General features: G+C 43.3%; 2 protein-coding genes across 3 annotated transcripts; both read right to left on the bottom strand.

Annotated features, from left to right (window-relative positions):
* Positions 1-921: 921 nt before the first annotated feature.
* Positions 922-8679, bottom strand: ap1ar (adaptor related protein complex 1 associated regulatory protein). Of its 2 annotated transcripts, XM_076103383.1 has the most exons (10): positions 8468-8679; positions 6518-6566; positions 6390-6416; positions 6004-6029; positions 5812-5908; positions 5536-5634; positions 4632-4693; positions 4158-4231; positions 3919-4041; positions 922-3258 (listed from the first exon to the last, which is right to left on the bottom strand). In XM_076103383.1, exons 1-10 carry the CDS (start codon positions 8536-8538, stop codon positions 2987-2989), a joined length of 900 nt encoding a protein of 299 aa, XP_075959498.1. In that variant the 5' UTR covers positions 8539-8679; the 3' UTR covers positions 922-2986. The 2 variants fall into 2 exon arrangements, with proteins under 2 accessions (XP_075959498.1, XP_075959499.1); XM_076103384.1 differs by lacking the exon at positions 5536-5634.
* Positions 8680-9007: 328 nt separating this feature from the next.
* On the bottom strand, positions 9008-12885 carry cfap100 (cilia and flagella associated protein 100). Its single transcript, XM_076103382.1, has 15 exons — positions 12846-12885; positions 12695-12757; positions 12521-12615; positions 12169-12367; positions 12024-12088; positions 11678-11841; positions 11503-11583; positions 11197-11375; positions 10947-11031; positions 10497-10539; positions 10234-10388; positions 9897-10026; positions 9558-9760; positions 9350-9443; positions 9008-9180 (listed from the first exon to the last, which is right to left on the bottom strand). Exons 1-15 carry the CDS (start codon positions 12883-12885, stop codon positions 9055-9057), a joined length of 1722 nt encoding a protein of 573 aa, XP_075959497.1. The 3' UTR covers positions 9008-9054.
* Between the last annotated feature and the right edge of the window lie 2063 nt (positions 12886-14948).

Here is a 14948-nt window from a genome sequence, read left to right as displayed (position 1 = left end):
ACTTCCTGTTCACGAAGGATTCATTTCATTTTGTTGAGAACAGCCGGTGAGTAACACTTCAGTCATGAACTGTCGGGAAGTCGAGTCACTGCTGTATTTTTAACACAGAGCAGCAAAAAGGGACGTTGAGTTACAGATCATCAACTATCCGACGCCTCTGAACCGGAGTCAGACGGAGGCCCACTGTGGATGACCCACTGAGCACAAGCGGTTTAGGAAGACACCCTTCTATTAATGCTGGTTTATATGTTGCTGAAAACGTCTGCTTTAGCTTTTAAGATGAGCCTCTGCTGCACGAGCTGTGACCTGTGACCTGTGAAAACACTAAAGTTACTCAGTTATTCTAATCTGACCCGTCAGTTCCTGTTATACTGTGTGTGTGTCCGCTTATTCTCTGCATCATTTTGTCATTTCTTTAAAGCAATAAACGGCACACTTTGGCCCACCCACAGCTACAATTCACTCCGGGGACAAACACGCTGGAGAGAAATTGAGGAGGATTCCTGGTTTGTTTGTCAGATGATTTTTGTGAATCATACAAATAAATCACGAGTAGGTTACTAGTACCAACTTTAATTAAAAAAAAGAGATTAGCTGTACAGTGTAAAGAGGTTTTGGTGGATGAACTGAAAACACAGTCAAAGAAACGCAGTGCAATGTGAGCATTAAGGGACAGCCCCGTCTCTCGTCTCAGATATACAGTACCTCCTGTTTCAGAGAACCTCGTTGCAGAACATCCACAGCTCTTCAGTAGAGAACGATCCATTTAAACGTGTGGTTCGGGTGCTGCCTGTAGTTCTCTAAAGCCATAACTTATTTTAGTTTTAGTATTTTAGTTTAGTTCTGCTGGTGTGAAAATGACCAAATCTACATAAACGATCTACTCCTAGTCATTACAGTGAGTGGATGTGATGCCCCGTACATGGTTCCAGATTTTATTCTCTCTCTCTCTCTCGCAGGCTCAGCGGGAAAAGGAATGTTAAGTTACATTACAGAAAGTGAACAGTGATTAAATCAGAGATCATGTGATCACAGGAAAGCATAACATCGCAAAAACACACTCGGATATTAAGAAGAAAAAAAGACTGCTGTGTCCCGTCCGCACACTTCAACAGCAGCAGAACACAGTTCTCAGATCAGTTTCCTCTTCACACACACGTGGCTCATTTCAGTGAGTGTCTTCTAACACACACACACACACACACTCTGCAGTGCAATCAGTGTACTTCTGATTCAGACTAATCGATGTGAAGCGCTACGTGATGGGACAAAATAAAGGATATTATATATATATATATATATATATATATATTAATGATGTATACAGCAGATACCTTGGGAGAGCAGCTTTGGAAGTTTACACCAGATTCATCTTGTTCTCATCCAGACTCACTCAATCTCAACTCATTCATTATAACTATGATTGATCAATCTCTTTAGTTCAGAGTAACTGCTTTGGATTTCACACCAGATTAAATTAAAAAAATCACAACACTGAAAAAGGATTTGTCTCCTTGAACACAAAAATGCCAGCAACCAATCAGAAACCAGTGGTGGTACATGAAGTGAAAGATTGTCTCCCTTTATGTTCCACCGATGTTGTATATTCTGCTATTATTCCCTGTATTTCAGAGCAATGGTCCACATTAACAGTTTGATGATTTAGCTTTACCCTAGCGGTTAGGATGTGTGACGTATAACACACATCCTCCGATCGACAATAACCAACATACTGATTAATGCAGCTTCTTAAATGAGAGAATTTCTATATCGTTCCATATTTTCCAGGCCGTTGTAGGAACACTGGAAGTACGATGAACATCATCATCAACCAGCTGATGAGAACAACAACTGGCCGTTTAGGAGCGGTCCGTCTATGAAAAAGGCCGGTGTAGATCAGCTATTTGCTGAAATAATCATAGATAATTACATTTTAAATATTGTAGGGATGCATAAAGACCTGCTGTCCTTAATAATCCATTATACGTAGACATCTGAGGTGAGGATGTCATGGTACCTGGCAATGATGTCGCTGTTCTGTGCTGTTTTTGACAAGTAAAAAAAAATAAAAAAATCTTTTAATAAAATCTAAGTGAAGAAGAAAAAGAAAAACGGCAGTTTAAAAACCGGATGTGCTACGATGGACCAATGAAGGGGAGTCATTGTGTGTGTGTGTGCGCTTAATTATGTATCTACGAGCTCGACAGTGTTTTCAGCCGTTTTGAATGTCTCATTGGTGCACTATGTGTTGGTCTATACAAATATCAGAAAATGCACATTACAGTTACGCAGTTCTTTCGACAGGTCCCACATTGGTAATGTGACTGCAGCAGGTGCTTTCTCCTCAGAGAGCATGCACTGACGGCGCTGCTGCTCGACAGCATGCTGGGTACTCGGGCGTAGACCGCTGTCAAGCAAACAGCGAGATACACGATACAAACGTAGGACTGAAGATCAATCAATCCGTGATGAGGATGATGAAGAAGAAACGATCCCGAGTCCACTGATTTGTCAAAATAATTTGGTCTAATATTCATTCCTTTTATATGGAAATCAGTTTCTTTTTTTGACATCATGCAACAACTTAATTAAACTGAAGGGCAGAGCTGAAACTAAGGCGAGAGACTGGAGGCTGAGCCGGACTTCTTCTGCAGTTTGTTTGGTGATGCTTGATGATGTGTCAAACGGTGTGAGATGCTAACTGATCTCTTTAAGTCACAATGCATGAATGGTCAGCTATTATGGCAAATGAAGGCACTGGAAAAAAAAACAAGTATTTTAATAGAATCGCCCCACTACATTGTACTGTAGTGGGGCGATACGCAACCGTTTCCCCGCAGCATCAGTCTCACATAACGGAAGAGCAACTACGTACATTTCATTTTCATGAGGCAAAAAAAAAAAAAAAAAGCAAAGAAAAAAAAAAAAAAGCTGGTGAGCTTTGACATGAAGAGGACACGACGAGCGTCTCCTTCGGTGCTGGACACTATCTGTCCTGGTTGTCCGACCTGAGGCCACAGTGCGGGGCGTCCTCGGAGGGAGTGTCTAGGACCGGGTTGACGAACCCTTCAAACTCCGTGTCCGCATTGTCCTCCGGGTGGGTACCCACGAAATCGTTCTCCCACTCCAGCGCGTTGGAGTCCTCCGAGGCCGAGGTGGGGCCGCTGGTCACCTGCTTGCCGCCGGGCCTCAGGGCTGCTCGCAGGATGTCCTCCTCCGTCCGGGACCTCTCCCAGGCCGGGAGGCCGCGATTGATTCCTGCAACGCAGGGACACGAGCTTTCATTGTGACGGGTCAGGAAGTGCTGCACTGCGGTTCTTTAATGGAACCGACCTCAGATGCCATATACGTGTATACAGGATCTTTTCTTATGGTCAGAGCGGAATTGACTGTATATACTCACACATAATACACAAATAACCCTTTATAAATCCCATTAAAATGAAATAGGGGTGCACATTGTGATATAAAGTGCATTTCAATAGACATAATTGACGTGAAGTTGTTTAAAATCTTTTCTTTCATATTTTTCTATCTGTCAGTAATTCTTGGTCCCAGCTGATCAGGAGGAAGTTTGAATAAGACGTCCCCACAGTCTCGTGAGAGGCCAAGATCAGAAGAACTTATCGCCAAACTTCCTGAAAAACAGAATTCTTCCCACACCGACTTGTTTTACACCTGGTGCTCAAACGCGTGGGTGAGGCGTATACAGTACGCACTCTGCACAAACGGCCTCTTCCTCCCCCTCTTTGCCGCAGTGGCACTGATAAAGACCGAATCAATCTAGGCTGAGGAGCAAACGGAGCGCTGGTCTGGAGGACGAGAGAACGCTCCGGCTCGTTTCGTGATCGAACTCCAATCCCAACGTTGAGAGAACGATTAGTGATTTGCGACGGACCCGAAACGAAACCCCCTCACCTTCCTCGTCCTCCCACTCCAGGTCCAGCGAGGTCCCGTCATCGTTGGTGGAGCGGGTCTTGGTGGTGAAGTCCCAGCTGTACTCGGTGTTGGGAGTCACCACGTTGGTGTCGGACGGCAGTCCTGGAAACAGAGAGCGGATTGTTACAGGACTCTTTAAGTGAGGGTGCAGTACGCTCTGAACCGTACGCATACATTTATACAGAGCCAACATAGGCGAGGGTGGACGGCTCACTTACTGTTGCCCCTGAAAGCGTCCGATTGGGCTTTTACATTCTGGAGGTAGACGTCAAACTCCTCCCCGGGGTTTTGTCTGGAACGGACCAGGACCACGGTCAACATAACAACAACAGACGTGTAAAAAGCAGTCACTCACAGCTTTGACACGAAACACAGCGGGCCTGAATAACAAACACCCTCAAATCAGGATTTCCGTTGAGATTCAAAAAAGAAATATGTGAGATTCTATCTGCCAGATATAAACACGTGTAAATATCACACATCTGAGGTGCTGATAGATATCATACTACTTATTAAAAGGACTGATTTGCCAGATGCTGCTTTCCGAATGTCTCTTTGCAGCTGCCACGGAGTAAAGACTTTAAATACATCCAGCATTACGGTCTACTTAGTACAAATACTAAAATCTAGGTGGAGCCTCATGTCCTCAGCTACACAGCTCTCCTGTCGTCTAATGAACTTCAGTGACTCACTTTCTTTGCTGAGTCTCACCGCCAGAGCCATCTGCTTTCCCGCGTGTCCTCTGGGCAGGCAGCTGCCGACAGCAACAAAAAACACAGATCAAGTAAAAAAAAAAAAGACGATAATACAGACTGTATTAACAATCATAAATAACATATTTTTGTGCTATTAAGGAAACGTGTAAGCTAATAACTTTCATAAAGCAACCAGAGAAGCAGTGGAATGAGGCATGAAAAACAAAGAAATCTCAATCCCAGCTGTGAAGTCCCATTTTCATTATATCACAAAGTCATTTCCCTGCAGCAGGCCTTTCCCTGAAACATTATAGGATATATATATATATACATATACCTGCTATTTATCTTGCTGCAATACTATTGTATTCCAATAGTCCACATTCATGATGAGGAGACAGTAATGGTACTATTTGCAGCATGGGCCTCGTCTTTTTCCTCATTTCACTGATTGTTCTTATGAATAAGGGTCATGGCAACTTTAACGTCTGTTAACACTTTAGTGCACGCTGTATACTATACATCATCTTCTGAAGTGCCCGACTTCAATAAATGCAATGTATTTCTTCCCCCTCTGCTATAAAATGGCATTGTTTCACTGCAGCTGTGATGTAACTGTTGATATCTCTATCTAACGGGATGATTAAGAATGTTTGTCAGGACAATGAAGCGCTGAGACAGACAACAGTTTAGCAGGCTGTAATAGCAAGGACTCGTTAATGAGGACAACAAGAAGACAGAACAGAGGAAATATCCCCGTGTCCCTTTAAGACACAGGAGGCCGAGGAGTTGAAAACGCTGGGAAGCCTCTGCACAGGGCCAGCGGCGGGTTAGAGGAGAAGTTGTTTTAGCCGAGCGGTAAGTCAAAAGTGGCGGAAGGGAGCGCTCTGCGCCGCCTCACCTCCTTCATTTTGTGTTCACGCGCCAACCTGGCGGCCTCGCGCTGGGCGGCATTTCTAGCCTCCTCTTCTAGCCTCAACTTCTCCTCTTGTGCCTCTAACTGAAGCAGAAATAACAAAAAATAAAGAAAAAAGAAATGAAACAAAACACAAAAACACAGAAAATTACCAAACAGAAAAAACAATGCAGCAAATTAAAGAAAAATAAGGCAAAAATAGGTTGTAAAACATAAAATGAAACAACGGTGGCTGTTGGTCTATCAACGACGGGTCTTTACCTCCACTTGGAGCTTCTGGTCGATCAGGATCTGATGATCTGTGAGTGCGGTGTAGCGGTGCTGTTTGAGGTGCTTGATCTCATCTTCACTGATGGGCCTGATAAAAGAGCAACAAAAACACACTTGAAGAGAACGGTTTTCGTCAGGGAACACCGATTATCTGCTTTTTAAAATTCACACCGGGCCTCTTACCTCGGGCAGGGCTGCGGACTCTCAGCCTGCAATGCAACAAACACGACATTTCACCACACAGCAGTCAGAGTCAAATGCATCTTCGCTGCTGCGCTGTTCGACTCAAGTGCTATTAGTCTGGGACTCTGCAGACAGTAATCGAGTCACTCCCACAGTGACGCTGCGCCCGTCATTTTTCTATCCACCATTAAGAGTAAACGGCTAGTCTGACGGGAGTCTGGAAGTCAAATGTATGCAGGGACCACCAGCATAATGCAGCTTTAATTAGCCTGTAAATCTACCTGTAAACACCCACTCAGTCATTTTTAATGTAACCGGGTCCTGAACAGCAGAACAATCATGAGAGAAAGCTCACTAACTTATCAGGACAACATGATCAGACTTACCTCATCACTCTCGACCAGATTTTCAAACTGCAAAATAAAAAAATAGAGACACAATCAGACATATAACATTATACTGAATAGCCATCATTAATGACAGAAAGCAATAGTTGTGAACGTACGACTCTTACCTCTATTGTATAATGTTCCCCTGTGGTGCTGCTTCGGAAGTACTTTGACCTGTAGGATTAATTAGGAGAGTATGAACACGCAATAATCTGAAACATGTGAAAAAGTAGATGATGGTTTAAACATTTAATCTGAAAAGATTCACTTGACAGAGTTGTATGATTATTACATTATATAAACCATCACCGTCATGAAAATCAACACGGCAGCGGTGTTCCTTCTAGATCAGTAGCTCTGGCACTTTATGCCAACAAAATTATAATATATTTGTCATTCTTTTGAACTACTTTGCTGGTTTAGATTGACGTGGACAACGCCAGACTATGTACAGATAAAACTGCACAGTGAATTATTATGTTTCTCATCTGTAACAGTCCAAAGAATCAACCTCTGCGACTGTACACAACATAAATTACACTAAAACGTTAGCATCAAACCCAGATGCCAGTATGGTAAATGCAGTTATGAATTTCCTGTCTATATTCTCAAGACTCAACAGGTAAATCGGTCCAATTCGCCTTTCTATCGAAAACTTTAACCATGAAACGCATTAAAGAACCGTAAAAAAAAAAGCAGCACTTTCTTTCATATTGAACGCTTCGGATCAGGGTCCAATTCCGAAGTCCTTCCAGTGTACACAGCCATGTTGCAATGACCACATTTGTGATATCTGTGCTGATTAATGTGAGTTTGGTAAGTGGCAGTGGCAGTTACAGTTACACAGCTTGTGTAACACTATAACACAATATGTATATATAAGCATCAAATACAAAAGCCTACGCTGAAAGTCATCAATGTGTTTGACATCTAAAAATGATTGGACAAATACAATACAAAGGCATTTTAATCTGTGAGGAGGTATGTAGGAATGTGTGTGTTAATGGGGTTCATACATATTGAATCCTATGGGGCAATAACTGCTGCTGACAAAAAGCACAGGTGTAACTTGTAATATTAACGATGGTTCAGTTCCATGTAAGTGTCCCAGTAAGTGATGCCAGTATGCACAATACCAGGACCCTTAATTAACAGTATTGAACACACCTGTGTTCATGTGCTAGGACATGACTATAGTAGTGTCTGCAGTGAAGAAGGGCGATAGCTCTCCTTTGGTTTACGTCCCTGATTGATTTAAACTCTGAGACGCTCACCTCAGGTTTAGGTCAAATAAAATAAATAGTAATTAATATTCTTCTTTTCATTTCACTTTATTGAGTGTGTAACACAACCTACGTGTCATTACTACAGTAAAGATGACTGTCATGTATTCAGATGTCAGACATGTAAAGTAGACGTTTTCAAAATGATATTAGAAGTTTCCAAAAAAGCTAATAATACCGTATAACTACCTTACTGCTGTATCTGTCAGCTTCAATATGCAAACATATGGAGGTGATTAAAGGGTGCAACACAGCCTGGTGCTGGAAGAGGGAAAGCCATCTGTAATCTCAACAAAGCACCAAGTAAAGTCAGACTGGAAAACATCAATTATTAACCCCACATTTAATGACACGAAGGCCTGCGAACACAGACAATTGAGACTCGGTGTTTCTGCACAGAGACACGTGAAGTAAAAGTCTCAATTATTAGTTTAGAATCATTGTCACACAGCCGTAAATGAGCTCAACCTGTCGTTAATGCTAGTGATGTAATCTAATTAGAACTAGCTAAACTACACGTCCTGTTGACAATAGGGGTGGGGTCTTGAGTCCTGTTGCCACTGGACCCCCCTAGGCACCCTACAATAACGTGACCAGTAGCCCACTGACTGACCTCTGCCTCTGGGTTACATCACTATCTAACACACGGGTCAATAAGTCTGGACACGAGCGCCGTGGAGTCAGTTATCGGCTAACCAACTTTGAGCTAACGCTAGCAGTAACCGGATCCGCTGGTTTAGATGATGCTTCCATGCTAGTTAGCTCACCTAGCTAGTGCCATGTTTCACTTACCCGCCTCCTCTCTGGATTCTGTTGGCTTCTCTCCTGAAGAGCCCGAAACAGTATGCCCAGCAGTTACCCATCGCATTGTCAAAATAGTAATAGTATCTAGCTGCCTAGCTAGTAATCTACCGACAGCTGCTGGTGCATCAGTGTCGACAGCTAACTACATCTCCAAGTCCAGTCCTGCTCCTGCCACTTCCTCATTCTCCTTCCTCTCCTGTTGATGACAGAGCAGCTCACACATGTTCAACACCACCACCTGCTGTCGCTTTCTTCTCACTGTGGATACATTGTGACCGGCTTTTGTATTCAATGTATATTCAATATAAGTTGTAAGATCATTGATGTGTGTATTTATTGGACTAAATTAGACCTGTAGACTATTTGTAGAATCGGCATCTGTTTTGTAGTAAGAAAGCATGTTTGATCAGTGAATGCACATGTGATCATAACAATCCAAACGTTTAAAGTGCTAATATTCAACAGTAACACAAACAGAGACTCGGTTACCAGCGCAACCCCACTGCTTTATTGTAATGTATCTCTAACACATGAATATTATTGCTGCGTTAACATTTCATGCCGATGTATTGATTCTACTCTACGTCCTCGGGGCTGAAGAGGTCGGCATACATCTCGTCTTCAGCTGGGGTGTTGTCCACAGTCCTGACTCTGACTTTCTGAGCATCAGGCTTGCATCTGGGCATGAGCTTTCTCCCACTCTGAAAAAGAACATATTAATTCAAGTGTGCAATTGAATCAGGATACGCTGTGAGTCTCTCTTATTGTTCAAATTCATTAAAAGAGAATGTAAAAAAAAAAATGGAAACAAATTATTTTCGTCTTTTTGTAATTATGAGCTGTAATGTATCCACATTATAAAGAACCTACTGTTTTCTTGGAGTCAGCCAGAGATCTCTCCAAGTACCTGGTCATCCTGTCCTTCTGCTTCTCTCTCTGCTCTCTCAGTTGCTCCTCACGCTGCCTGTAACACGATGTAGTCATCAGAAACACTTTAATTACATTTTTATTATCAAGTTTGGAAACAATATATTAAAGGGGAAAAAAGAAAGATGCAACGCAAAGCACTGAGACACACCTGCTCCTCCTCTCAACGTCCTTGATCTTCTTCATCATCTCCAAGCTCTCCTCGGGGAGGCTCTCGAGGCCCTGCAGCAGTAACCCCATGCGGTTCTCAATTTTGGCCAGCTTCTCCAAGGTGCTGAGGTTGGTAATCCTGTCATCCACGCAGCTGCGATAGACCTCTGATACCTTCCCGCCCAGAGCCTCCCACATGGCGTCCTGCGAGCGACAGGAGGGACAAATGAGGAATATATCCGCTGCTCAGAACCGCTAATGTCGCCGCACACGATTGCTGGGTGTTGTTGCCCATCAGATCTTGGAATAAAATGCAGTCAAACACATTCTGCTTCCTGACCTGGTCTTCTGTGTCCAAAGACAGATGGAACTCAACCATCTGTTTGAGCTTTTTGCCTTTGGCCTTCTCTACGTCGACCCCCTGGCTCATGTCGTTTAACTGCAGTGCTAGGTCCACGCCGGTGCTTTCGCTTCAGACGGAAAGGGTTCAGCATTTGATGGATGCGGGGAAAGCGTTGGGGATAAGGGAGTAAATAGAAAAGGCAAGGGTTAAAATACTGTCCGAGGTAAAAAGTGAGACACCTCTCAAAGCAACACAACAGGCAAAATGACAATAATCATTCATCCCCAGAGCCTTGACCCCTTGACCCCTTGACCCCTCGACTCCTGGCACTTACATATTCGTACTGATTGTCTTCATGTTGTGCCGAAGCTTTTTCGCATTCTCTTCCACCCTTGAGGAGTTCTGAATCAGGGACAAGTTCTTCTCCGTCAGGTCTGTCACCAGATCCAGCAGCTGCTGGGGGTCGGTGAAGAACAGCACCGGCTCATCCTTCAGAGGCGACAAACAACGTGGGCCAAAACAAACAAACAAAATACTCAAGATGAAAAAGAAATTAAATAGATTTTCAGTTGTTTGTTGGGGGGGTGGGGGACTGACCTCATATTCTGAGTTGTCACTATCGAGTTTAGTGGTTGTGCTCCTGGAAAGGACAAAAGAAGGAGTTTGGTGTCCGGAGATGCTTTTAGCAGCTTTCAAATGACTTTACTGCAAGGTGTTCAAAATGATACCAGCATGCTGCAGTTTGCCACAACAGAAAGACATTTATTGTGAAAGGATGTTTGAATGACCAAATAAACAAACTGTACAGCCGGAAGAGGAAATGATATACTCTATGCAAAGACGTAGGTCTTTATTATGTAAAAAAACATTTCTAAAGCTACGTTTTTTTAAATGTAAATTAGTGGTTCTTTCGCCTTATGCGGAACACTTAATGGAAGTCATTGTCATGAGTTAGCCCCGCATCAGTGTGTGTGAACGTGAAGGAGAAATACTGGCTGTGCAGCCATCAGTGTTGAGATGTTGGCGGGTGTCTCGGTGTCTCCTCACAGTGTGTCCCTGCGGGCTGAGGACAGCCTGGTCTCTCTAATGGAAGGCAGCTCTCCAGCTGGATCGGAAACCTCGCTCTCCAAATCTGTGGGCATGCTATCATTCAAATCACTCTGCTAGCACTATCCATATTTACTGTACCAATGCGCTCCTTGGAGTTACAACTAAAGAAACAACAACAATGTCACGACATGGAACAGCATCACCCTGGTCCTCGTGGTTTATTTCCATGTTGATTCACTGTACTTGCCGTTGTTATTAGCTGACTCCTCAGGTCCCTTGTCCCGCTTGTCCTCAGCGTCTCCATCAGACGGGACTTTCACAGCCTTGGTCTTCTGGGCCTCCTGCCACTCTGGAGGAGACAACTCGAACAGCAGCTCCTTGTAGCTCTTGTAGGTCGTCAGTACTTCCTGGAACTTGGCAAGTTCGCTATAAAAAAAAAATTAGAAGGCTAGATTTAAAGCCCCACGACATAACGCCGTCCCTCACTTCCTTGAAACATGGGTAAAGTGCACACTCATCCGGTGTTAATTATACAGCATTGTCAGAGTGCAACCTCGTAACGGCCCCTATTTCAGCAGTCAGTTTCTTGATCTCAGCGTTCTTCTCCTGTTTGGACTTGGCCTCGCGTTCCAAACTGTCGACAGAGAGAAGACAGAGTGTTCGCAACGTGACTCCTTCTAAACGTCCGACGTGCACCTGACCTGTGGCCTCTTGATGCTTCCTCTTACAATGCCCTGGTCTCCACCGACTTCTTCTCGTTCTCCCTGAGGAACTTCTCGAAAATGAGGTTGTCTCGCTCAATGCACTCTTCAAGCTGTCTCAGGTATTCCTCCTCTTCCACAATGGCCTTGTCCATCCCCAAAATCTCGGACCTCTTCTCCATCAGATTTAACTATGGGAGGGAGGAAGGGGGCAAATGAAGCAAGAGACTTTTTTAAGTTATTACACGGCCGAATTGGTGTTTTTGACCCCCAAAGAGCAAACGTTTAAAAAGCATCAGTCACAGTAGACTGAGAAACTGAATCCAGATTGTCGACACGGCTTTACCTCTTAGCAACTCTTTTAATCGTTTACCTCCAACACTGCCTTCTGCCGTTCCATGGACCTGAAGTGATGTTTGCTTTCTTTGGTAAAGTTTTCTGCGGACGGAGGACAGACAACAGTTAACATTTACAGTGAGCAAGTTCGCCAACTTCGTCTACTCTCCCACTCCGCTCACCTCGTTTCATCATGTCCCTCTTCAGGTCCTGTCTGATGGATGTCTGCTCAGGGAGAGCCGTCCTACTCTCGGTTGGTTTCAGATTCTTCATCTCCTCCTCCTCCTCTTGTTCCCCCAGCTCCTTCCTCAGCCTGGCCATCATTCGAGCATTGCGGGTCGTCTTCCCCTCGATTGGCAAAGCCAGGAATTTGCGCATCTCCTGTGCATGGGGGAGAACGGCAGCAGGACTTAAGAGATGGCGCTCGATTTTTTTATATTCGCAGACACTGTCACACACGAGGATCATGCAGTGTGTGTGGAAGGACTTGTTTGTATTTACACAGATGTACTAAAAAAACAAACACACACCAACCTCTTTTCGGCCCCCTCTTTCATTCTCACTCAGCTGGAAAATGCTATTACTGTCGGGCACTTTGAATGGGCTCTTTCGAGTCTCCCTCCTCATGTCTGCAAACAACATAATGAAGTAAATGTGTTTGTTAGAAGGAAAGAATCTATTTTACCGATCTGTCGCTGCCCACTGTACCTGGTTTAGGTGATTTGGCAGCACTGTCAGTCTCTGAAACCACATTGCTGCCTGAAGAGATCGCTGGTCCTTCTGTTGGAAACACAATCAATCACTGACTGTATTCGTATGTTTCGTATGTGTGACTCATGGCATTATAACTAATATTTACTTGGATGTGGCGACAACATCTCTGAGGTTACATCTGGCATCTGGCAACACACTGGCTCAGCGTTTGGTTTGGCTGCAGGTCACAAAAAGAAATAACAATCATTAATATCATCTTTTTGTGGAGGACAAACAGCACAAGCCCAGATAGTCGATTTTCAAACTATTTACTATTCAAGTCTCTGTGATGTCACAGGCTCCTCAGCTTTGGAACTCCTGTCTGCTTTTTGCGTGATCGTCAACTTCAAGACATAATTCTACAGAGAGCATTTTATATTGTTTACAACCTCCAGCTTTGCGATTGACAAACTGTCCGTTCTTTATTTTAACTTATATTGTGCTTAAAGGGTGCATATTCCCAAACCTTAATTATGTCTATATATACAATTTTACTGACAAACAGCAAACCTGGGTACTAGTAGTATTCACGCATATGAGTACTGGTTTTTAGACAAAGTATATTGAAACTGACAAACCTGATTTGCTGTGTGTATGGTGGGTAACGTGTGTATGGTAGTTGAAGGCCACATGGTACATACACAATGAACAGAGAGAGAGAGAGAGTGGAAGAAATGAGGGTCAGGAGCCCAGACAGCTAAATATACTGCATGTTATATTGTCCCAAGCAACCCTGGTGAATTAAAACATCCATCTGGATCTGGCCACGTTGATCAAGTAGTCTACACTGTAGGTTGTTTTTCTGTCATCTTGATGGTTTAGCTCAACGTTAGTTGCATTACGTCCTGCTGACGCTAACTACGTTCACCTGCTAATTCTGCTTTGAAAAAACAGTTTCTGTTTTTTGACAAAAGACATCCGGTTTATGTTGCAGCATTAGTTTAGAAAAACAGTTTTAATGAATATTTTCTTTAAGCTCCTTCAAATGAGCTGTGCATTTTAGAAACGTATCACGTGTGGAGACATGTTTTGAGACATCGCATCCTGTAAATAATAAGCTAACTGCAAGTACAGTCCACTTTGCCGAACTAGCTAGCTAACGTTGACAGTCTAGTTCCAGTACAGGTTAGCATGAAGCTAACTGTTTTACACACTACTTTAACTTGATGTTCATAATGAATTCAACCTACCGCCTGATAGTGCTGAAACGTGTACGCAGAACAACTAGCCTAGCTTTAGCATCAAGTAGCTCTTCAGGCTGGGGCTTGGTTTTGTGTACTGTTGTCTTGGTAACCGTTGCCTTCACGGCCTCCTAGTAATCCTCTTTTATTTTGGATTTCGTAACTTTTATGCATTTAAATGTCTGTAGCTGCGATCATTTATATACTTGTTCTAACAATGATTGAGATTTTAAACATTGGGAAGCCTTTCATTGATTTTTTTTGTGACTAGAAAAAAATTGATATCTAAAAAAATTCATCAAACAAGATTAACAGAAGGCTTGTAAAATAGCAATACGTCGCTATTTTACTTTGGTATGATGATTGCCCAACTAACATTAGGCAGATTTATAGGAATTGGTCTTCTTCTGTGAACCAGACATTAATCCACTAGATGGCATAGACAGATCACGCTGTTTGTCTTGTGTCAGATAGCAGTTTTAGGTAGAGAAACCCTGATTTCAGGACTCTAAGAGATGCAGTTTAAAGGCATGTAGACATGTTTGCATTTGCAGTGAGTAGTGCATGATATGAGTGAGTGATAATTTCTTCCTTAGTTAAGTTGATTTGGCTGCCAACACTTCTTTTAGTTCACAGTGTGTACCAGTGAATATACTTAGAACCCGATACTGTACATCTCCACCCACGCATCCACACATGACCCTGCACATCTCAGCTCACCAAAGCAGCCCACACACTACACTTGATTGTAGGAAATCCCAGTGTCAGGTTGTCAGGCCAAAGGAACGCAAACGCATGGGGGAGTGTTGGCTCTCGCAACAGAAAAGGCCACGTTGTGTTAGGAAAGAGGAATTATGTTTTATTCAGATTTGAAGGATCAGTTACATGCTTGACAGGGATGGAAAGGAAACATAAAGCAGGCACTTTGAACATTTCCAACTTTCCATGCATTATTGTCACGTCTTAAAATTTGTGGCACAACTGTTCTCAAGTTTAAATAAACTCCTTTCGTACAGTTTCCCAGGAAG

This window comes from Anarhichas minor, unplaced genomic scaffold (assembly GCF_050575085.1).
Source record: "Anarhichas minor isolate MPS153535 unplaced genomic scaffold, ASM5057508v1 ptg000028l, whole genome shotgun sequence".
NCBI lineage: Eukaryota > Metazoa > Chordata > Actinopteri > Perciformes > Anarhichadidae > Anarhichas > Anarhichas minor.
This window is presented reverse-complemented; position numbering and strand designations above follow the sequence as displayed.